We start from the raw sequence: 24,925 nt of genomic DNA on the forward strand, positions 1-24,925 counted from the left end.
AAATTTCTTGTAAAATCTACAATATCATACTGCTTTACTACAGTGCATATGTACTTTTAATGTACCCAGCATGCAGTGCGGCATTAATAAATTATGCTGTGGAGTTTCTTTATTCTTGTTGGTTTTATCTGTGCTGCTGAACTTAATTTTGGTTCACTTTTAGCAGTTTGTGTTGTTTGTTTATTTTGTAATGTTCAGAATTTATCTTTTATTATTATTTGTCGTCACCATGTGGTGTTTTGTATGTCAAGGATTAATGTCTGTGCATCATTAGGTGATGGAAGAAAAAAAAAAACGTTCATACCCGTCATACCTTTCAAAGATAAATCTCAGCAGCTGCTTTATTGTGAAATATCCATCTATCCATATCCCAAGTAATTATGAATTTGAAATAAAATCTTTATGCTGAAATAACGCTAATAATAGCGTTTGACTAACTTAAAATCAGCCAATTCACTTATTTTAAATTCTAGCTTGTTTTAACAAATATCTTCATTTGTCACACTTCTTACTTGACTAGATCAGAAATTTTAATATGAATATACAATGTTCAAGATCCCAAGCAAATGGAACACTAATCACTGTTATAGTGACTTCAAAACAATTACAGTAATAAACAGTATAACCGTACAGTGGCATGGTTAAAGACAACTTTATAATGTGAATTCAGAGTAAAACAAGAGAAGTAAATTACTGTGAGTGTGATGTCATTATCATTTTGCTGTTGATTAACAATAATTCATAAGAAAATTACCCAGGCCAGCATGCATTCATTTCACTGTAAATTCCGGATTACAGTAATTTATTGTAAAATAATACTCTTTAATCCTGAAAATTCCTGGCATTTTTGGAAATGACGTTGATTTTGGACGTGCACTCAGGTCTTGCATATTTTGCAGCATATTTTATTAAGGAAAGAAGTTAAAAGATGTTCTATAGACCTTGACTTTTTTATTCCACTGCCTTGCATCTGATTTGTAAAACACGTTTTGCGTGAATGGCCCCTTAGAACGTTCCTGCTTAGATAACTCTATGCTTGAATATTCATTCATTTGTGGTCTTTTCAAAATTACCCTTTGAACCTGCCCATGGCATCCCCCCCCCCCCCCAAAAAAAAAGCTGTCTATAGCCGCGTTTCCATTACCCTTCAAATTGCGCAAATTGAAATTGCGAATTGAAAGTAGGCCCAATGGAAAAACGTCAATTTAGCTAAAACTCCCATATATCGCAAAAAAGTTTTTACCCTCAGGCAATTCGGTGTTTTTTCAGGCAATTCGAAAAAGGAATATTTCGCAAAACTGCAATGGAAACAGTTTTTGCGCATTTACAGGTCACCTGACGTAGATGGCGTTTGGACAGAAGACGAGACAGAGTTCTTCATTAAACTCATAAAAGACAAAAGTATTACGGGAATACTGGATTCTAAACAACAAAGAAATGCCACAATTTATCAAGACCTTGAAGCAGATAGGAGGGAGAAACACCTCATATGTGCCGGCTCCCAAGTATATTAAAAATAATGGCTAGTGCGGTGGCTGAGATATGCGTAAACCTACCAACATTCGGAATGACTTTTCATGAGAGGAAAAAATTACGTTTTAGTCGCATAACACCGGTTAATGGAAACACTGTAATTTCGCAATAGTTTTTTGTCGACAATATCGCAAAAGTTTTGCAAAAATCTGTAATGGAAATGCGGCTTATGTCTCAGGGTTTGGAACACCCTCTCTCTTTTAAAACGTTCACTTATAGGGTTACCATATTGCCAGTGTATAAAGTCATATTGAAACTGCTTTGAGAAACTGTCTTTCAAACACACACACACACACACACACACACACACACACACACAGCCAGCTGCAGAGGGCAGTGCCTCTGCTCATCACCATACTAATGCCGCTTTAATGGACACATTAAAACCCCTGGAATGTTTCTGATGTTTAAACACCCTTGTGATGTTAAAACATTCAACATTTCTCCTTATCCTGTCCTAGTGTGTGTGCGCCTCACACTTTTCCCCCCTGCTTCCTCTTCCTTGTGTCTCCAGGCCTTTTCATTTTACATTCTGTGTGACAGTACATCACTGCTACGTTTCCATTTTGTGTCAGGCTCACGCTCTCTTTTTCCTTCCTCTCTCTTTCTCGTCTTCATTGTGATGACACAAGTGACATCTGTATTCCGCTACGTGCTGTGCTTTAGGTTGTTTGTTCACCCCACAATGTAAGGCATTAGCGGAACACATGTAATGTCAATGGCTGCGTCGCTATGACAACCATGCAGGGGTCTAGAGCGAGGGAACGAGGAAAGTGTGAGTGCTGGCATCGCAGACTCGAGGTTGTTAAGATTGTCACGCTCTCCATTGCACTCTCGTAATGAGTGAGAGATAAATGAATTACACCGGATCGGACGTTTTCTTTAATTGCCGATCCGGAGCAGATATCGTGTGTGACGGATCGAAGAAGTTTGAGAGTGATTTGTAAACTCGATTATGATTCACTTGTGCTATATATAAGTGTGCATGAAAAAAATGTGCCATGAAAAATGAGCAGTGATCTTCATTCCGTATTCCTAAAAGTGTTTAGTGTGGCATTTCAAGATGGAGGAATGAAGTTTGGCTAAGCAATGCCGCTCACATTCTATTAAATGGGGCATTAAACAGAAGTGGGCCCGTTGCTGTCATTCCGACCAACGCTTTGAAATGAACATAATCTCTCATATATAGATCCTGTCATAAATTATGGATTAGATATCAAATGCAGTTTCTCCCAAAGACAGAAGTGGAAAGACTTATGAGACACGTCTCATAAAAACGAGCCGAGCATCCCGTGCAATGACGGGCTACAATAAAAAAAAAAAAGAAAAACGAGCTGGTTGAAAGAGTCGTTTTCTCTGGCCATTACCGCATCACCAGTAAAAAGAAAACTGCTGACAAATGCCTGATGAGAGATGCAGCGTACACATGCGGAGGGGAGAAAGATACTCTGTTGTGATGTTCACGTTTCGCGTCCCTCTGTTCCGGAGTTTCAATGCTACTCTCATGCTCCTAGTTGTCATGGCGACTAACAAGAGCATCTCAGCAGCATCCTAAGAGCTCCAAACACTGAATATTGAAAACAAGCCACTGGCGAGATGACTGCCGTGTCCTGCCGCCGATCTGGAAGTGTGATAAAAGTGCAGCCGGAGCCGTGGCTGCAGTGCTTTAGGGCATGTCATTCATCCTCCATCCAAGACTTCCTCTTTTTAAGATTCATCGATTCATTCCCTCTGTGAAGTTTATCCTTTGTTACCCATGTTTTGTTTTTTTGTTTTCATTCGTCCATCTATCCATTACAATTTTGTCTACATAAATACAATTTTCATGCATTTATTCTTGTTTTCATTTATCTTTTTGTTCTATAATTATATTCCATGAATCCATTCCTAGTCACTCATCCAATTTTTCCTCTCTATATAGCTACTCATTCACTGTTTTCTCATTTTACCCTTTAAACATGAAATTGTTCGTCTTTACTCTCCTTCATATTTTATCCATCTAGTCCTCTTCCTTTTCCTCTATTTATTCGTTCTTTCATTTATACATTCATGAGGTTGATCCTTCAGTAGCCTTCATTTTTTATTTTTTTCATCCATGAGTCCATCTACCCTTTCTTCAAATATTGTCCCTATTTTTTTTTAATTAATTCATCACACACACACACACACACACACACACACACACACACACACACACACACACACACACACACACACACACACACACACACACACACACACACACACACACACACAGTGTTGGGTTCACAAATTACTGTGAGTTAATAATGTACTTAGATTACTTTTTCAAGTAAAAAGTGATGCTTTACTTTTAAATTTACAACAAAATACTTACTTTTTCAAATAAGTAGGCTAATGCAAGTTTTTTTTAGTTTAAAGGTTTTTTTTTTCCCCATTTATTGACTGACACCTCCCCTGACACATGCAAAGGCGTTGTGTGCGCTGTGATGGTTATTATTAGTTGTAGTCTAATGTGATCACGCATTTACTCATCTCACTTGGATAAAAACAGCTTCATTATTCCTCAAAATGAATAAAAACTGTAAATGCAAACATAGAATATTATGCAAACCTGCAATAATTAGATTTGTTAATTAATAAAAATATATGTTGTGTATTTAATCACATTTTATTAACCAATGTCTTTGCTGCTTGACGTTCGATGATCCAATTCAACCAACCATTTGGTGTGAAAGGATCTTTACATTTGTCAAACCTTTTTTTAATTAAAAAACAATTTAAGCAACTCTTGTCCAGGTGGGAAAAAGGAATACAAACGTAAAATTTGTAAAAACACATTACTTTCCATAAAAAGTAACTATAACGTAATTAGTTACTTTTTTAAGGAAGTAACGCAATATTGAGTGTATATATATGTATACACACACACACACACACACAATATATTACTCTTTTTTTTATTTTTTTTTTTATTTTTTTATCCATCCATACTGTCTATTTTACTCTGTATTGATTAATTAATTTGGTTATACCTTCAGTTTTCTGTCATTCTGTAAATGAATTTCTTGTATGTTCCTTGCGATTTAGTGTTGTCATTTCTGTTTAATGTTCAGCAGAGAAGGTTTACTTAAGTCCCTTAAGCATTCAGCACAAATCACACACACCACCCCAAGTGGAGAGGTGACTAATGGAACTCCCATCTATCACTCTTTATCTCTCGCTGCTCGCTCTCCTTCTCTTTATCACTTTCACTCAGACTCCTCCTTTATCACCCTTCTCTTTTTCCCCCTTTTTCTCCTGCAGGTTCTTCAGTAACATAACTCTATCTGGACGGGACTATTCCTTTAATAATGACGGTTATCTGGCAAATCCGCTTCTGGATGTTATCTCCTACACTGCAGGAAGAAGCTGGGAGGAGGTAGGGGTGGAGCCATTAGTATGCTTAAATGTGTTTAGATATTCATGGTTATCACTGAACTGTTTTAAATGCAGCTTCCAAGTGAGTTCACATTTTGCCTTGCCATTTAAATGCAATATAATTGAAATGTGAAGAATGCATTTGAAATGAACCGTGTCTCGCATACAGAAGGAAATGAAGTGCATCAAATAAAAAATATATGCACATTCACATTTTATTACAATACATTTTGTGCAAAGCAAATCAAATCAAGGAAGTTGAGGTCATATGGTGCTTTTTCATTTGAATTGTAATTTTTACAGTGTTCATAAACATAACTATCTTTATCATTTTATTGTGTTCTTTTGTACTTTGTACATGACCGTATTAACCAATAATTTTCACATTCAGTACTTTTAGTACATATACTTCTACATATCATGCAGCAAAATAGTCAACCTACTGGACACTTAGTTTGTAATCTCTCTCTCCCTTATTCAAAACTTTAAATTCAGGGTAAAAAAAAAAAGATTTATAAAAATAAGTAGTCTGCACTGCAATTCATACCTGTTAATGCTTTACTGTATTTTTCGTAATGTTCCTGTTTTTCAATAACTTGTCTGTTATTTTAAATTACTCTCAAAAGGGAAATTGTTAACAGGGCAGTGCACTTGAATGCAATTGAGTGGCAATTGCAAATAATTGCACATACAGCTTTTTTCTGGCAAATGTCAATAAGCCAAAGAAAAAAAAGTATTTTTGCAGTTTATTAGTTATTCATTCACTTTTTGACAGTTTGAAATGGCTGGTCTCAGAACTGCCAAAAGAGCTGCAGAAAACCGTAAATCATTCATTGTTGAGCTAGTACAAAAGTCTTTCTTTTATTTTTTTACATTTAATTGCCATGTTCACTGACAGAGATAGTTAACACTTGAGATTGGGAATCATGTGAACTTACAAAGGTGTCATGCTGCAGTAGCTTTGAAAGGTTTGGGTTTTACGTGTCTTGTTGAAAGCTAAAATAGCTGTCACTTGGAAGACAGGCATTTTATATGTTCTGTAGCTTCAAGTATCTAACTTAATAAAGTCGGGACTACATCCACTAACGATGTAAAGAATGTCAGAAAGGAAACAGACCTGCCAACACCAATCATTATTTAACTTCATCAAAGCACCATTATGAAACATTTTGCATCTGTCTTAGGTCTCAAAAACTTGTTTGTACCATTTTAATGGCGTCTTGCTTTTGTTGTAGGTGGGTTGGTGGGAGAATGGAGTGCTGCGTCTGCGTTACCCGCCCTGGTCCCGGTACGGCCCCTTCCTCAAACCTCTGGATGATTCCCAGCACTTGCGCGTTGTTACTTTGGAGGAGAGGCCCTTCGTCATCGTAGAGCCTGCTGATCCCGGAACAGGCTCCTGCATCAGAGACTCTGTTCCGTGCCGTCTGCCACTCAACAACAGGTCAAGGTTCAGTCTGTGCATTTTTAGACTAGAAATGTTCAACATTTGAGGTTATCACTTTAGCAAATGTGGCAGTGAATATGCAGGTGTTGCAAATTACATTCACATTACCCCAGGGGCATTAATTCCCCGTCCTGTCGCTAGCACTGATGGAATTTAAATAAATTAGAAATTCACGTAGAAATAGAAGAGGTTGATCAATGATTGTTCTGTGTTAGAGCACTTTACTTCATTTACCTTATTTAAATGGAGAATTTCTCAAAACTCTTCCTGGTCTAGCATACAGAGCCTAGGTGAATAGCAGAAAAACTGTAAGAATAACATGCCCATGTGATATTTCATCTCAAAATTAAGAAAGATAATGGAAATTAGATTTCAACTCATTAGATTATGATTTTGTTTAACCAAATTACCGTAAATATGCTTAATTATAATGAAAATGTCATGAAAAATGTAGTTGGTTAAACAAAATCATAATCGAATTAATTAAAATCTAATTTCCATTATCTTTCTTAATAATTTATCCTACAGATTCTCGTTCTCATTTTTGGAAAGATGTATATGTTTATATATGGTAGTTATTGCAGTGGCGAATCTCATTTGATTCTTAATGAGAATTACTAAATATTCAAAAGTAGTTACGGTAATGACAGTAAGGGGAAATGTACTTAAAGGGGTCCTATTATGCCATTTTGCGAAGTATTGATTTTGTTTTTTGGGGGTGTACTAGAATATGTTTTAATGCTTGATTGTTCAAAAAACGCCTTATTTTTTCACATATTTTACATTATTACAGCTCCTCTTTCCCTAGTCTGGTTGAACGCGTCGTTTTCGATGAAGCCCCTCCTTACGAAATACGAAATGTGCTGTGATTGGTTAGCTGGCCCAGTGTGTGTCGTCATTGGCACCGCTTAGCGTGTGTTCGGGAAATGTCCCGCCCCTCCATAACCAAGAGCTCTACTCAGATGTAAATATTAACGATGGCGATTCGAGCCCGATTCAGACTCTGACAATGTTAACGAACAAGAGGAACGTGCAGAACGGATTTCAAGCATGGACTTTGCAACCACGGATTTCACAGGACGTTTCAGAGTGGTATATTTTTTTGTTTTTGTTTTTCTTATAGATAAGATGTTATCCACAATTTAATCATATTTGTTGGAAAACTATGGTAATACAAACAGTAATTAATCACAAAATCATGGATAATTTTTCTAAGGGGCAGTCTTACAAAAGCAAGAGCGTACAAAAGCTACAGTAAACAAAACATCAATACTGTAATGTTAATTAGCAGGCTAGCGGAGGCAAAGCTTTGGCCTTCGTTTACATCATAGCTATCATAACAACTACATACAACCTATAATTGGAACTGTTAATAGAAAACACAACTACAAATAAAAGACATACACATACTTACAAGTTGTGATCCCGGGTCAATTTGCTTGTTTATAGATCATAACTTGATTGTATGTCTTTTATTTGTAGTTGGGAAAATGGGAACTGCTCCGTCTTTTAGGAGAAGCTTTTGTGCGTAGCCTGCATTGTACTCTCTTCTGGAAGTTCTCCGTAAAATGTGCAGCACACAGACAAACATTGAGGTTATAATGTTCAGGAACATTGTTTAAAATACATTTTTAACCACTCTAAGTTCATCAACCTTAGGACAAACTTTTTCCGGGATGGAAAAAAACCAGCGACAACACACTTCATCTTCCCTTGCGCAGCTCATCCGGGCCTCGTCAACTTTTTTGCATATTCCGTGGGCGGAGATTATTTAAATGAGGAACATTATGACTTCATAAGATCCGTAAAAAAGGTAAAAGTTGATTTTGTTAAATAAAATATCTCCCTTTGGAGTGGTCTTTGAGCTTTGTAACCTTGCGGATCTTTTTTATGCTCAAACAGCAACATTACACACTAACTAAAACTGAAAAAGCATAATAGAACCCCTTTAATGTGCAAAAGTCACAAATTGTCTTCAAATATTTATTTTTTTTATATTTTTTGTATTATATTTTTGGTTGAAATATGGAATACAATATTTTGATAAATAACCTATTTCTATTTGATCAAAACTCCAGTTTGTATGGAGTAGTGCTGGTTTTTAAAACAGCAGAACCATTTCCTTTAAGAATCGTAATGCTTTATGCTGATAGACCCCAGATCATGTGTGTTTGCTTTAGGTGACACAGCACTGAATTCTAAGCAGGGATGTTCATTTAGTTTCTTTGGCTTGGTTTCTCTACATTATTTCTTTCTTTTGTCACTGTCCCCTTTCTGTTTCTTTTTTCCCTTTCTATGTCTTTCTCTTCTTCTTCTTTTCAATTACAGCATGGTTGTTGAGGGCATTCAATCCATGAAGCACTGCTGCAAAGGCTTCTGTATTGATGTTCTCAAGCGTCTGGCTAAAATAGTGGGCTTCACCTATGACCTCTATCTGGTGACCAATGGCAGGCATGGAAAGAACATAGATGGAGAGTGGAATGGAATGGTCGGGGAGGTCAGGCCCTCATCTTATCTCTTGACTATTTATTGACCCTGATTTTATTATCACAAAGTTCACTGAATTCAGGTCCAGAAGTTTTTTTTTTTTTTTCTTGAATTGTGACACAGATGAAGCACCAGGCTAAATATGCAAGCTAATGTTATTGAATATAAATTATAAATGTATCATTTCACTTTTTTATATGTCCAAACTATGCAACATTCAAATAATAAAAGTTGGTAATAGTTACAATCTTGACAAACCTGTTCACTTTTAATCCAATTTCTCTGTTCGTAATGTTATTAGCTTCTTTCCCCACCAGGTGGTGTCCAAGCGGGCCGACATGGCGATCGGCTCCCTGACTATTAATGAAGAGAGGTCAGAGGTTGTGGAGTTCTCTGTTCCGTTTGTGGAGACTGGCATCAGTGTCATGGTATCTCGTAGCAACGGCACTGTGTCACCATCTGCTTTCCTCGGTAAGAAAGTAGGAAGGAGCATTAGACTTCATTTTTACATTTAGGCATTTGACAGACAGTATCTGTTTCCTTGGGAATCAAACCCTTGACCTTGGTTTTGCCAGCACTGTGCTCTGCCAATTGAGCTACAGGCTTCATATTACTTCTGGTTTAGTGTTATATCATGTTGCACACTTGCCAAATGAGGATTTTTATATAAATCTTTAAATAATCTCGTACTTTGCAAACCAACTTGGCTTCATCCTAACAATTAATGTTTTTTAAATGTTAAGCTGGCATAAGGAATCAAATTTTCCTTGACAACTAATTTTGTATACAGATAAATGCATTAACAAATGACAAATCAATGACATCTATTGGGTGATTGGAAGCTTGAGATAAAAAGGAGAAAGTATGATATATGCTATTATTACTAAACAATGAGAATGGTGATTTGTGAGAGAGTTCTTTAAGTCTTGTGTTGTTCCTGGCTAGGTGTGTAGCACCTACTGCTCTGCGTTTGTGCAGATTTTTTTTTTTAAAGTTTGCAAAGAGGCTGTTAAATAGGCTGTTTTATTCAAAGTCATTTAGACTGGTCAATTAAATTTCAATTAAATTAAGGGAACCTTATGGCACGCGGAGGGATAATCACAGAAGTACGCCCCTCCGGTCACGCAAATAGATTGTCAAATCTGCGCGTTATCGCAGGTTAAAATGTCACACTTTAATAGCATGTATTATAGCACCTAACTTAAAACAGGCTGTGTGACTATGAGGAATAATTACCTCAAAATGTACTTTCACATGCAAGTTTATTTTAATAAAGTTCAACAAGCACTTTATTTTAATTAAATGCATACCTTTTTAGCTATTTTCACGTGCCAGTGATTATCCACGTGTGCCATGGGTTTCCGACCCCTGCTAGGCACAAAATACAAACACATTATAAATGGAGCTCAGAGGAAATATGAAGTGTTTTGAATGTCATCTATTCATTTGTTTTTGTTTTTCCACTATTGTAGAGCCGTACAGCCCAGCTGTGTGGGTTATGATGTTCGTCATGTGCCTGTCTGTGGTGGCTGTGACCGTATTTATATTCGAGTTCCTCAGCCCTGTTGGATATAACCGAAGCTTACAGAGCGGGAAGAGTATGTTATTTCTATGTTTTAAGGTTTCGCTCTAGGCATTTCTTGAATGTAATCAGCAATGAAAGATTTGTTTACAGATGTTATTATCATTGTAAGCATGTTCCACAATTCACCTCGAGCTATCTTCCCTGTTCTCTCATGTGTCTTACTGTTGTCTCTCTTTACACTTCCTGTTATCATCATGTCATAATGAGACATCTCATTTGGCCTTCCTGTGTTTTTCTTCTCCCAGAGTTAGGAGGTTCAAAGTTCACCATAGGGAAATCTATTTGGCTGCTATGGGCTCTGGTGTTTAATAACTCTGTTCCGGTGGAAAACCCGAGAGGCACCACCAGTAAGATAATGGTGCTGGTCTGGGCTTTCTTTGCTGTCATCTTCCTAGCCAGCTACACCGCTAACCTGGCTGCTTTCATGATCCAAGAAGAATACATCGACACTGTGTCGGGCCTCAGTGATAAGAAGGTAGACAGTAATATGAGTGATTTAATTAGTAACAAATGTCCCTCTTTTTAGCTATTACGTTGAAAAATAATGGCCTGGTTTCACAGACGACTTAGATTAAGCCAGGATTAGACCATAGTTCAATTAGAACAATTAAGTAGCTTTTATAAACGTTCCTTAGAAAAATAAACATTACTGGTGTGTATCTTGAGACAAAACAATGGCACTGACATATTTTAAGATATGCCAGGGAAAATTGCTTTTAGTTAAAACAGTTCAGACATGCATTTTAGTCTGAGACTAGGCTTAAGCCTTGTCTGTGAAACCGGGGGAATAATTATGATTAGATATGTTTTATATTTGTGTAATAATACATATTGTTTGCAAATAAGATAATTGTTATATTGAGGTGTTTTCAATGTATAATTGTATAAGTATTTATCATTTATAATCATCATAATGTATCTACCACTATTGAATATTTAATTGTTTCTCCCTTTTTTAAGGTTTAGATTACCATTTAGCACTAAATTATATTGATAGATTATGGTAATGCATAATATTGTGATGCCTAATTTTAAAACAAACAAAAAACATTGTTTGGTTTTAACAATGCAGGGTATGAATCAAATATGTATCATATCAGCAGTGTTATTTTAGTATTATTTATATGCTACAGTATTTATTAACTTATTGAATTAACTTTTTTGTATATTTTCAGTTTTAGTAATTTTAGTACTTAAACTTATTTCAGTTAGTTGCCAACTTTTTTTTTTTAGTTTGTCATTTATCATTTATATTTTATTTTATTTTAGCTTTATTTCAGTTAAAACAGTTGGTAACACTTTCTATAAAGCCCAGTGCTTATAATTATTTTTATACCCCATTTATACTATATTACTATTCTATAAATATATTTATAAAGACTCTTTAAGACCTATATTGCTTTATAAGAACAGTTATAGTTTCATTTATATTATTTTTTATAATTACTTATAAGTCATGCATTTGCTTTTTTCATTTGCATGCTCATAATCCATTATACACTGATTTATAAATGATCAAATATAAAATAGTTCCAGAGACACTTGTTTTCTGTACCAATTAGTTATCAATTATGTCTTTAATGGCTAAAGTTTGCATTAGAGGATGAATGGCAATTTTGATTTGTTAAAATCTATATGTCAGCCATATGCATAGTATTGCTTATAGCAGTTTGGAATTATACTTTAAAAAATATTGTTGCAGTGTTTTGCTAATATGTAACATAAAAAAGATGATTTATTTCCCAACTATTTGTATTAATGATTTTTGTGTTTTTTTTTTTTTTCATTATTTTATTACAGGAATTATTGTTCATTAGTTACATTTACACATCTTCATGATTTCTTAACATTTGCTTTAGAAAAATTGCATCCTATGTTTTCACTTTATTTAAAGCCATCAATGATGCATTTATAGAGGTTAGTAACTGTATTATCACTTACAATAAGTGTTTATAAGATCACTGCTATTAATAACAATATCTCACTTATTTGACAGAAATAATAAATAATTAATAATATTAAAAAGTCATTGTAACCATAATATAATAACATTAAAGCAATGCAGGTTGCATCTTTATAAATACATTCATGGATCCATATGACATACGACTAATTAATACTTATAAATCAGTGTATAATGGATTATAAGCATGCGCATTGAAACAGCCAAATGCATCTATGCGACTTATAAGTTATTATAAAAATTATATAAATGTAACTAACTGTTCTTATAATGCGGTACAGGTCTTAATGAGTCTTTATAAATATATTTATAAAATAGTAATACTTATAAATAAGTATAAATGGAGCTATAATTCATTATAAGCATGGACTTCATATTTCTTCATACGTCATATTGCTATGAATGGTACACTGAAAAAAAATGAGTCGTTGGATCAAAGTAAAAAAATTACTTATAACTTGTTACAAGTAATCAGTTTACTTTAGCTCAACTTAAAAAAAAAAAAAATTTACACATCACATTTCTATAGTCAATTGAAAGTAAAAATACTCTTATTATAAGAGTTAATAAAAAAATAAATTATAGATAGTGCAACGCACAATATGGTGGAATAAGTCCCGCCTTCTAAATAAAACAGCCTATCGCTGATTGATAAAGTCACTGCAGCTGCCGTTAGAAGCTCCGGTTGCTATAGAACAGTCAGTGTTCTGAGATGCATGCTTAGGACTGCACGTGCGCATTGGCTGGTCCATCCTGAAAAATAAGCTTTTTTTAACGCTATTTGAGAATAAGAAATGAGACCGTTGTTCTCAGATTTCATTGGTGATTTCAAATTCTTAAATATATTCGTAAGCTTGGTTGAACAGCTTTGGAGAATTTGATGAGATAAAGATATTTCAAAGAGATAGGAGCTGCACTTGCATGACTGAAATAGCTGTCCGAGAGGCATTTCAAAGATGGCCGCCAAGTGAAATAACTTTCCTAAAGGGACTTTGGTATTGGTCACAATTTTAATATCGGTGCATCCCTATTTACTGGACCTAAAGTGTACTAAACTGATCTGTGAATTTTTTATAAGCTGAAATTGTGATTTATAACAATAACTGACACCACTGTAATATCGTCACACACTGTTAATCTTTTGAAACTGGCCTCATTTGAATGTGAACCAGACATTTGTTTGTGTGGAGGAGTTGGGGCCAAATTATGCAAATAAATCATCGGCCTATAATCACATAAAGCAATGATTTGATTTTCATTCTTTTAAACCCCCATTAGAATCCCCCCCCACCCCTTGGGTTTCCCATCATTGTTAGCCAAATGATTAATTAACTAAAACTCAGAGGCCTAAACTGTAATCTCATATTTCAGAAACCTAATGAAGTATCTCCCACTGTCGTTTTCAGTTTCAACATCCCACAGATCAGTATCCTCCCTTACGATTCGGCACTGTCCCAAACGGGAGTACGGAAGAGAATATACGGAGCAATTACCCCAACATGCATCAGTACATGGTGCGGAACAATCAGAGAGGAGTGGAAGAAGCCATCGACAACCTTAAAACCGGGTGAGTGAATGACGACCAGTGTTAAAGACAATATAAAAATGATACGAATGACTCTAAAATCTGATTGGGTGATCCAGGTTCAAAGGTGTACACGCACTCTCGGAAGAATCTATAGGTTAATCCATGTGCATAAACGGTTTCTATAATGAGCGTTTTACATGGCCAGCTTGACCAAAAAAAAAAAATCTTCCAAACTCTAGCTTCAATCCTGGCTTTTCGTCTCTATTTCCAAGGAGGGTGTGAAGATTGACTTTCATCCTTGGTGCTATGTCACTGGAAGGACCAAACATTCAGCAGGCATAACTATCACCACGGGATACTACTTATTTAACTTGATTTGTTACAGTTCTTGCAGGGCGAGCATGTTTTTGATATCTCTCGCTTACTCCAGTCAAACTTCATTTATTTTATTTACGTTTTCATTTCATTTATTTATTTTTAAAATTATTCATGTAGCAGATGTTTTTATCCAAAGTGACTTACAAGTGAGGAACATCACAAGCAATTTGTTATAATGGTGCAGTAACTAGTTACACTACCGTTCAAAAGTCAGTTAGGTTTTTTTAAAGAAAGTTATCCTTTTATTCAGCAAAAATGCATTAAATCATTCAAAATTAACTGTGAAGACCTTTGCATTGTTTTAAAAGAATTCTCTTTCAAATAAATGCTGCTCTTTTGAACTTTCTATTCTTCGAAGAATCATAAAAAAGCATCACGGTTTTCACAAATATTAAGCAGCGCAACTGTTTTCAATACTGATAATAATAAGAAATGATTCTTAAACACCAAATCACCATATTAGAATAATGCTTTGCTATCACAGGAATAAATTACATTTTTAAATATAATGAAATAGAAAACTACTTTTTATTTATTATCTATTAAATATTTTTTGTCAAATAAATGTTGTCAAATAAATTTTCGAACGTAAAGTGACAGCCCTACTTTATAGTAGTCTCAGCCTCTGACGTCATGTCCACGAACTGATAGCTAAACGTCTAATGCACATGGCACACAAAATTGGAAACACTTCAGGAGTTTCAAAGCTGCCATCTGATTGGTTGAATTCTAGCGGATTTCCGGGAGTGTCGCATTCTTTAAACAAACCCCCTCATGGAGGAAAGCCGTTGTGTTTACAACTGTGACAATGAGTACTTATCAGGGTCAACTAAATGCTGGATTTTCAAAAGTGTGTGAAGTTCACGGCATAGACTCCTTAAAATACGTCCAAGAATTTGACACACCGGTCAGTTATTGTAGGTACCACAACATACATTTTCACACCCGTAAACATGAACAAAACGAACTGTGATTGGTTGCTTTACATGCCAATCAGCCGGCCTCTAAGCGTTCCTTGGCCAATGAAAGCTTGACCTTGTGCCGTCAGCCTGAATTTCTGGCTACACGAGACTACCTTTATAGTAGCAGAATGTGTTTTATTAGTGTCATATTGAGAGTGACCACAGTTGTGGCAGCCTTAGTGTAGGGCATTGGTGGTATATTTTTCCTGTAATGGTGCTTTAATGTGTCGAGTCAGTTGACACCACTCTGCATGATGCTAGTTTAGAAAACAAAACTTTTTAAAAAGGCTTTGTCAGACTTTGTTATACAAAGAAAATTTGACGTCATTCGATTTTCTTCTGGTAGTGTTTATTCATTTAAAGAAGCAATTCTGCACTTGTGCATTATTAATTTGCTGCTCCGCATCATAAGATGCCATGATAGTTCCACAATTATTAAATAGTTGTGTAGTATCAACACGGCCTCACTGCCCTTGGATCTCTCTGCTCGAGTGTGTGTGTGTGTATAGGCGTCTTAAAACTCAAGTCCCTGCATTATGCATACAAAGGGCGTGAATATGCGTCCCATTTCAAAAAAAGGTTATGCTTGCAGGCTAGAATATACACCTTTGCAATTTCTCATGAAGATTTCATCTGACGTTCATCAGCACTTGGTTTGTATAATAGTTGCAGCCTGCAGAGTGAGTCTTTCACTTTCAAGCCGCGCAATTCAAGGCAGGCCTGCCAGCCAGGCCTCCATCTAGGTGCCAGCTGATTCTCAAAGGCACTTGTTTACCTCAGTAGCCTACCTATTTCAGTGTTGCACTGTGGGGTAGTATTCTGCACTATCAAACACCTGTCTGTGTGTGTTCTGTTCGTTTGGTTTCACCCTTACTGAAATGTGTGACTCATTTTCCCCCAAGGGCTCTGTTATGTTGGATTCAACACTTCTGACAAAAGCTTCCACCTTGAATGCTAATGCAGCGCTTGTTGGTCTTAGAGGGCCAAGTTGAGCTTGTTAATAACCTCAAGGTGTTCTTAGCAGGAGTTTGAAGAGTACCCAGTAATAAGCTGTCAATTTGGGTTTTTGCTGCAAAGACGTTGGCATGTTACAAGGTGGGGAAAATACGATCAAAGAAAAGAGGCATTCCAGTGCACCTGACTCTGATAAGGCACAATGCTTCCTTGACTTTTGCAACTTTCTTTTATGTCTTGACTGTAATAGACTCACCTGCTAAATTATTTAGCACTGTGAATATGCAGTAATAAGATTAAAGAGGATTGTTGCATTATTTTAAGAACGCAAGTGGTGCCTGTAGATGCAGATGTCCCCTTTTTTGCCTGTTTTATCATGCAGCAAGGTGGACGTTTTTAGTCTGATTGCTTAGAAAAATAATTGCACAAATGACACATGATACCGAGCATTACATTACAAATTGTGGAAGAAATATGTATTTGTGTAACACAGCACAGCCACAGCTCAGATATCGTGGGATACTTGCAGCCTGCCAATCTGGTCCCAATTTCAGGTGGGATTTTTTTATTTGAAGACCAGTGTCTCCACAAATTAGTCGTCCTATTATGCGCTGCTCATTTCAGCGAGGCGCACAGCCAGACAGTAACAACGTTCTTTGGTGCTATTCTGCAAAGTGCTTGTGCGCATAAATTACCACATTTATGGCAAAGAAACAAAACGTGTCTCAGAAAACTCTTGAGGTATTTGATTATCCGCCTGTATATAAAAACAGAGTATTCATGGATGAAGTAGCTCTTTACTTTAGGCTTATTCATGCTTCCCTAGGAGCTTATAATAATTAAATAAAAAAATCATTAAATATAATAATTAAAATATAATAATTTTTCAAATATGTTTAATACTGAATTTTTAGCAGTATTTTTATTACTCGTCTTCAGCGTCACACAATCCTTCAGAAATCATTCTAATATGCTGATTTGATAGTCTAGAAACATTTCTTATTATTATACAGGTGTAAGTGTTGAAACCAGTTTGCTGCTCAATTATTTTGTGGAACATTTTTGTTTCAGGATTTTTAATACATTTAAAGTTTAAAAGAATGGCATTTATTTAAAATTGATATTTTTTTTAACAACAAAAAATTCTTTACTGTCACTATTAATCAATTTAATACATCCTTGCTGAATAAAAGTATTCATTGCATAAATAGAAAATAAAAAATAAAACTTTTGAGTGGTAGTGGAAGTTTTCTTTATAGTTATTCTCTGCTCTGAGATATTTTGAGTAAAATCTCTATAAAATTATTTAAAACAGTCATTATACAGTATTCCAACTCATAGAAATGTGATAGAAAAATAATGGAAATCCATGGGTCTTTTAGGGCATGTGCCAGTAGCAATACAGGAATAATACCAAAAAAAAAAAATCCAAGTCCTAAATAGGATTTTCAGTGCTGTTAAGCCAACAAATGCATGGTGTAGGTGATTGGTGCTTGATTGGCTTCACTAATTACCCATTACAAACTATTTAGTTTCCCTAAAGATCATCAATGTTTTTGTCTTTACATGTAACAATCAATAAAGTGATAATTAGTCTCTTAAAGTGATTTCCCTGTGTCTTGTTGTTTTGTTTCCGATTTTCCTTTTTCTCTCTCCAGCAAACTGGATGCATTCATATATGATGCGGCCGTCCTGAATTACATGGCTCGTAAAGACGAGGGCTGCAAAGTAATGACCATCGGCTCTGGTAAAGTGTTCGCTACAACAGGATATGGCATTGCCTTACACAAGAACTCCCGCTGGAAGCGGCCGCTAGATCTTGCCCTGCTGCAGCTAGTTGGAGATGGTAAGAGAATTTCTAAGTTGTAGTTGTAATACTCAGTCTCAACCCCCTGATTTTCACCCCTGACAAACAAATATTCTTATTGTTTTGTTTACATAGTGACTTAGCAGGATATGTATTTTTTTTTTTTTTTTTTTTTTTTTTTTTTTGAGTGGCGTTACACTTGTTATTCTGATTTTCTGGGGTGTCTCCCCCTCTCCCCATCTCTCATATGCATACATTCACATGCTTTTCTCCAGCATTACTTGTTTTTTGCTTTGATGAGGCTCTTTGATGAGGAACCTAGTGAGTTGCCCCATACTGATTAAACACTAAATGTGAAAGGGAGCTGGAAGTCTCATTGAAATATGATAAATGAAATTAGAAAAAGTGTCACAGCAAATGAACACAATTATGAATAGCCAAAGGGTCACTTCAGTAAACGGTGCGGTAGTCGAACGCCTCGATTTTTAATTTTGACGCGTTCCAATTTGGATCGGAATTCTCATTAGGGCTGGTTTTTGCTTGTTTGAATAAATAAATATAATGAAAAATATTATGATTTCAGTTCCTGTGATTAAATTTCCCATTACCTACAGTAAGCCATAGTTCAAGGCCATATTATCATGAATTGAAACACATTATTAACCCATGGGTCAATGCAGTTATGTTTTTGTTTTGTTTCATATGAAAAGAGGATTTAGTCTTATCTCTTTCCCTCCTTCGGAGTGAAGGAATAATCCCCGATATAAATCCTACATCTAAATGCATATGTCGTTTTCTTTCTTTTTTCTCCCAGAAACATGATCTTGTCATTCCTTTATTTTTTCCACAGTGACATTTTCACTCTGATAAATGCACTAATGGCTATTGTTGGGAGGTAGGCCCATCAGTCTAGAGCTTTCATCTCCAAACTACTCTGGGCCTGTCTTATCACAAGAGCCTCAAAACCAGGCCATTTCAGACCTCCATCAAAGCTGTTATTATCCTCCAGTCTCTCTTTCTCTGCCTCTCTCTTTCCTCCTCCTTGCCTTTCATGATTCTTTTGCTCTCTTTTTTCTTTTCCATTTTCACCTTTTTGTGAACATAGTGTAATAATAATCGAAGCTAAACCAAGATCTCCACTGTCAGGAGATTTGAATTAAAGACCACTTTTCCCAACAATACGGTTAGTTTCTAGTACTCTTTTACTTTTTTTTATTTTTTTGTTTCATTCTCTACCTTCTGTCCATCTGTCTGTTTGAAGGACTGCTTATCTTTCGTGCTTCTTATCTCCTGTCATTGTGCCCATCTTTTCATTAATTTCAGATGAGATTGACATGCTTGAACGACTCTGGTTGTCTGGGATCTGCCATAATGATAAGATTGAGGTGATGAGTTCCAAACTAGACATAGACAACATGGCAGGAGTCTTCTATATGCTTCTGGTTGCCATGGGCCTAAGTCTGCTGGTGTTTGCATGGGAGCATCTTGTCTACTGGAAGCTTCGCCACTGTATGGGCCGCTCAGGAGGACTTGACTTCCTGCTGGCTTTCAGTCGGGTGAGTGACCCAAATAATATAGAAATATTATGTCTTTGAATTAATTTTGTTAATATGTTAATGCATTCAGTTCATTTTTAAGGGACATTAACTAAATAATATAGGGTACTTATTGACCTTCAATTTGTGTTAATGGCACTCAGAATATATATGCATTTTTTTTTCAACCACTGACCCACAGTCCTCCGCTGGTGAATGCATTAACATTTTTATGAATGATGGTGTTTCACTTTTTGAGCTTCAATGATTGTTCAATTTCATTATATAAAGGCTGCAAATTACTTTTATTAAACGTCCCATCTGGGTTTGATTTATAAATAAATAATTTGTAGGAGAATGGTTTTCTTAGTAATTTAGGCTGCTGATAAACAGGTGCTCATGTAGAGGAGTGTGTCTCTGTGTAAGAGAGAGAGACTTTTCAAACTGTTTAATCAGTTCTGAATTATTCCTATTATTATTATATTTTTAAATGACAAAGAACAGATTCATTTTAATATCAAATTAAATAAATATGTTAATGGTGCTTAAAATGGTGTTAAACTAATTAATTAATTAATCAGATGCACTAATAAATGTATTAATGAATATTTCTTATGAAACTCTGTTGATATTAGAGAAAAGGTAATAAAATACATTAAGAAACAATAATTGTGCGATAATAATTGTGACTTCATTCCAGCTCTGCAAACTAAAACCAGTAGCCCAGGAAATGTAAAAATGAACCTAAACAAAATGGAAATGATTAGAATTTCTTTGCAAGTAAAAGCCAAGATTACCCTTTTTGCAATTCTTGTTACTTGCAACAAGAACAAAGACTGACACGCAGTAATCTGGTGTTAAATCCTTAGAAGGGAACTTTGCAGCACACTCCTTTAATTCCTGTCATTTCTGAAATGTGATGGCATATCCAGCATTTCCACTGCACACAGAGAGGGATTTTATGAAAGCCCCTAACTTCTCTCATAGTAATGAATAACAGAGGAAGATGACAGAAGATGGATTATTTATTCATTCTGTATTATCAATGTGTGTCTTTGTTTACATTATGGAAAGAATAAGAAGAACCTTAAATTCCCAAACAGACTTTCTTTGAGGGAAATGTCAGGCAGTTAGGTTAGATGGGACACTCAAACAGTGAGGTCAGCACTGCCATTACCTCAGAGAAAGGTTAGCTGAGCTTACAGTGTGTACTCTTGCATCATCAAAGCACTGGGAGCTTTACAATTCATTATTATGGTAATGTTTCACGTCTTTACAGAGACATTTTCCAAGCATCTAAATCTGTTTGTATGTCACCGAGGGGAATATTATGATATCCTGAACTGTTTGCTAAATAAATATTTTGCTTGTTATTTCTTAAAGGGAATGTACAGCTGCTGCAATTTTGAGGATGAAAGAGATCATGGATGTTCCCAAAGCACACTTCCTCAATATCATCATGTTTCCACAGTTCCTCCTCCTCCGCCACCTCATGTGATCTCTACAGCCATGGCCAATCCCACTATCACTAAGGCACAACAACAGCAGCACCAACAAAAGCAACACCACCAGCAGCCACCACCAGTATACAATACTCTTCTTCCCGGCTCTCCACCGTCAGGTGGACATTCTGGAATGGCTCTAGGGCCATCGAACAGTCCCATTCTTGGAGCACCTATGCCTTGCTCTACTTTCCTACCACGCCATGATCGCCGATTAGCTGTGGTAGATCGCTGGACACGTCCAAAGGTGGGCCCTGAGAAGCCCGGGGGTGTTAGCAGTGGGATTACAGACTTAACACAATTCCAAGGCATGCCCCCTCACTGGGGTGCAGGAATAACTGGAGGGGACGGGGGTCTGGATGAGTACAAGAGATACTATGGGCCAATTGATCCAGAGGGCTTAGGGGTATCTGCAGAGCCTCAAAACATGGGCACTCAAACTCCAAAAACTAAGCATCGAGGGACAAAATCCTCTGGAAATCCACGGTTACCTCCTAAAGGTCAAGCTTCTGGACACTTGCCAATTAACCCTGCTTTGCCTCATCCTTCTCCACCCCATCAATCTATCTGGAGGAGAAACAGCTTCTCAAAAAGGAAGGGCTCAGGGCCACTGTACGAAAACATCCTTCCACTCGGAAGAAGAGGTGGCGGCAGATATGGAATGAGGGATTCTGGTGGAAGAAGAGGACGTCGTCCTCCTCCCCTTCCCCTGCCTATACCGGTGCCCCTCTCTTCCCCAACACAAACTCCGCCCTCGCCTTCTCCATCTATATGTTACACATCCACTTCCTCCAGCAGCTCCAGCACCTCCAGTTCATCCTCTTCTGCAGAATCAGTCTCCCGATCCAATTCTCCCTCCTCTTCATCATCGTACACATCATCACAGAGCTTCAGATACCGGGCAGATGTTCAAGACATGTATGAGGACTACGACACCGATGAGCTTACAGAGGAATCAAGCTTGCTTTTGGGGAGGAGAAAAAGTCGCTCTCGTATGTCTTCTCGATCCCTGCCCAGCAGTCCCCCACCTCCACCTATACCACCCCGTAAACCTTGCCCACAAAGGGCGCAGGTGAGAGATAGAGCAGGCAGTCAGCTTGCACAGCTTCAAGAGTGGTGGGCGTCTTGGGGGGAGAAAGAAAAAGGTAGAAGAGCAGCTGGAGATAGAAACGTTAAGGAGGAGAAACGGCATCACAAAGAAAGGGAAAGGGAGAGAAAGAGGAGGAAGAAGGGTAGAAAGAAAAAGAAGAGAGAAGAGCGTGAAAGAGAAAGGGAGCGTAAAAGACGTAAAGTGAAAAAGAAAAAGAAAAAAGAGGAGAAATCCAGAAGAAGAGAGAGGGAAAAGCGACCTGAACAAGAGGAAGTAGATGTGGACAGGAAAGATGTTTTTGAAAAAGGAATGGGACAGGAATGTTATTCTTATCCTGCACTGAGGCGGAGCTCTTTCCGAAAAAAGAGTGAAAGCTCTACCAAGAGTTATGAGTGGGATATTGTCAGAGATGGAGTAAAAAGAGATAGAGATGATCAAGGAGGAGATAATGAAGAAGGCAGTAGGGGAAAGGAAAGGCATCACAGAAGCCCAAAATCCCTTCGCCACTCCAGGCCAAGGTCCAACAACAAGCATTTTTCCACCTCAAACAAACCTTCTTCAACCGTCAAATTTTGGGGTAGTGGAAACCCAACTTCAGAGTCTCCATCGCCTTTTGTACCCCTACTTCCCATCACCTCTAAAAGACGAAAGTCTGTAGGAGCTGAGAGAGATGAGCATGGAAGAGCTGTAGAGAGTCGGCCCCTTTTGGAAAATCACTGTAGAGGTAAGCCTTGCTCGAGAGAAGGCCTGTCGTTTCACGAATGGGAATCCGAGGAAGAAGATGAAGAGTCTGAAGTGGAAAGAAGTAGGCCAGAAGAACAGGGGAGACGGCGAGAAAGCAGAGGAATGAACTCAGAGTCCGAAAGGGACAGAGAAAAAACTGTTGAGATATACACAGATGATGAAGGTTCCTCTGGAGAGTTTGGTAAGTTTGAGAGATACTGGGAGGGTCACGAAGGAAGGGCAGTTGGAGGCATTGGAGGAGGAGGATGGTTCTTTGGCACCTACCCTGCCAGAGAAAGAGGAAGCAGTATAAACAGTAGAGATGACTCCTTTTTGGGATTGGGTGGCAGAGAAAGTAACTTGGGGTTCGGTGCAGGAACAGGATGGGGATCAGGAGGCTTAGGATCAAACCAGTGTCCTCCAACTCCATTGACTCCCCCACCACCTCGAAGATACTGGTCTGTAGATAAATTACCAGTCAAGACTGAAAAGAAATCTAAAAGCAGGTCTCAAGAGAAGAGTCGAGGCCATACATCCTGTTCCTGCCAGTCGCCCCATCACTCTGCCAGCACTCACTCCAAATGGAATCGTGTGACTTCTAGGAGTCAGGAGGAACTACTCCCCCACTGCCACAGTTTCAGCAGCAGCGTAAGGCCCAAACGGCAATCATCCAAACCGGATCGGGCTCAGAGCCAGGCAAAATCTGGAAGCCAATCCAACATCAATGCACAAAGACCACAGCGCTCAGACCGGTCCCGACAACCGCCATCCCCTCCTCAAAGTTTACCACCTTCTTTACCCTCTCCAATGGTCCCTGCACTCCCAGCACCACCCTCTTCCTCTCACCATATACATGTACCACCACCTACCTCCTCCTCCTCAGTTTCCTCCCCTTCAGTTGTCTCATCTACACCTGGTGCCCCACAGCCCTCCTCTTTGTCCTCCTCTAGTGCTAAGCTCCAATACCAGAAACTGCGGTCAGTTCCCCAACCCCAAAGGTATCAGTCCCCACATCTTCCCCTCAAAACCAAGAGCCTATGCTCCCGTCGAGGCTCTGCCCAATTCTCCAGTGTGGAGAGTGAGGTTTGAGGAACATAATTAAATGAGGAACATCAGCAAATAGCCCTAGGGGTGATCAAGTCACCTGCTCCTGCCACAAACTGTTAACTGTTCACAGCAGTCGAGTTGGGTTGTTTTCGCTGGCACCCTCCTCTTGCACAAAGCTCTAATGCTCCTTAGAGACAAACCTGGATTGGGATGTCACATAAATTGTAGCCCTTTCCCTTTTCTTGTGTAGGAATGGAATACTGCCATGCTGACAAATCTTGTTGATGTTAGCGAGGCTGTTCATATGGAATTGGCTTTGCTTCTCTTAACTTATTGGGGGCTTTAAGGTGGCGCGTCGATCATGTGGGTAAATGTGATTTTTGTTTTTTGCTGCTCGATGGCTCAGGAATGATTTTTTCAAAGGGAGATTCTGAGGTCATAATACAACAACCTAACGATAGGGGTGTAACGATGCATTGTCATATCGAGATATCACAACATAAAAAAATGCAACGAAATGTAGTTGATGTAAATGATATGATTCACATAGTTAGTTTTATCCAAGGCTCAACTTACTGTATTTATATGGTATAATTCACCCAAAAAAATGTCTGTCATCATGTACTTACCCTCATGTCGTTTCAAACCTATATGATTTTCGTTGAACCTCCAAACACAAATGAAGGTATTTTTAATGAAACCTGAGAGATTTCTGTCCCTCCATTTAAAGTCCATTCCTCTTAAACTTAAAAGATCCAAAAAATGTCATAAAAGCATCGTAAAAATAATCAATCAAGTGGAATCTAATCCAAATTCAAGTCTTCTGAAAATACACGATGGATTTATATGATGAACATCTTCTTATGATGAAGATTTACAACCATGCGCATACTGTAGTAAACACGGATGTTAAAAATGCTTGCGCTACGTTCAAGAGTGAGAGTAAATGCAGAATTAAAATTTTTGGATTAACTAACGATTTACAGTT

General features: G+C 37.4%; 1 protein-coding gene across 2 annotated transcripts in view; it reads left to right on the top strand.

The window, feature by feature from the left end:
- The window catches only part of grin2da (glutamate receptor, ionotropic, N-methyl D-aspartate 2D, a), a 74,477-nt gene extending 49,899 nt beyond the window's left edge, over positions 1 to 24,578 (top strand). For both annotated transcript variants that reach the window (XM_079879525.1, XM_079879526.1), the window contains 10 exons: positions 4,819 to 4,933; positions 6,168 to 6,373; positions 8,705 to 8,873; positions 9,181 to 9,334; positions 10,336 to 10,461; positions 10,694 to 10,923; positions 13,818 to 13,978; positions 17,892 to 18,079; positions 19,364 to 19,596; positions 20,959 to 24,578. In XM_079879525.1, the coding sequence (XP_079735651.1) occupies positions 4,819 to 4,933; positions 6,168 to 6,373; positions 8,705 to 8,873; positions 9,181 to 9,334; positions 10,336 to 10,461; positions 10,694 to 10,923; positions 13,818 to 13,978; positions 17,892 to 18,079; positions 19,364 to 19,596; positions 20,959 to 23,979 (4,603 nt within the window). In that variant the 3' untranslated portion in view covers positions 23,980 to 24,578. The remainder of the gene's footprint in view (positions 1 to 4,818; positions 4,934 to 6,167; positions 6,374 to 8,704; positions 8,874 to 9,180; positions 9,335 to 10,335; positions 10,462 to 10,693; positions 10,924 to 13,817; positions 13,979 to 17,891; positions 18,080 to 19,363; positions 19,597 to 20,958) is intronic.
- Positions 24,579 to 24,925: the final 347 nt, after the last annotated feature.

The sequence above is a fragment of the Squalius cephalus genome (assembly GCF_949319135.1).
Source record: "Squalius cephalus genome assembly, chromosome: 8".
Taxonomy (NCBI): domain Eukaryota; kingdom Metazoa; phylum Chordata; class Actinopteri; order Cypriniformes; family Leuciscidae; genus Squalius; species Squalius cephalus.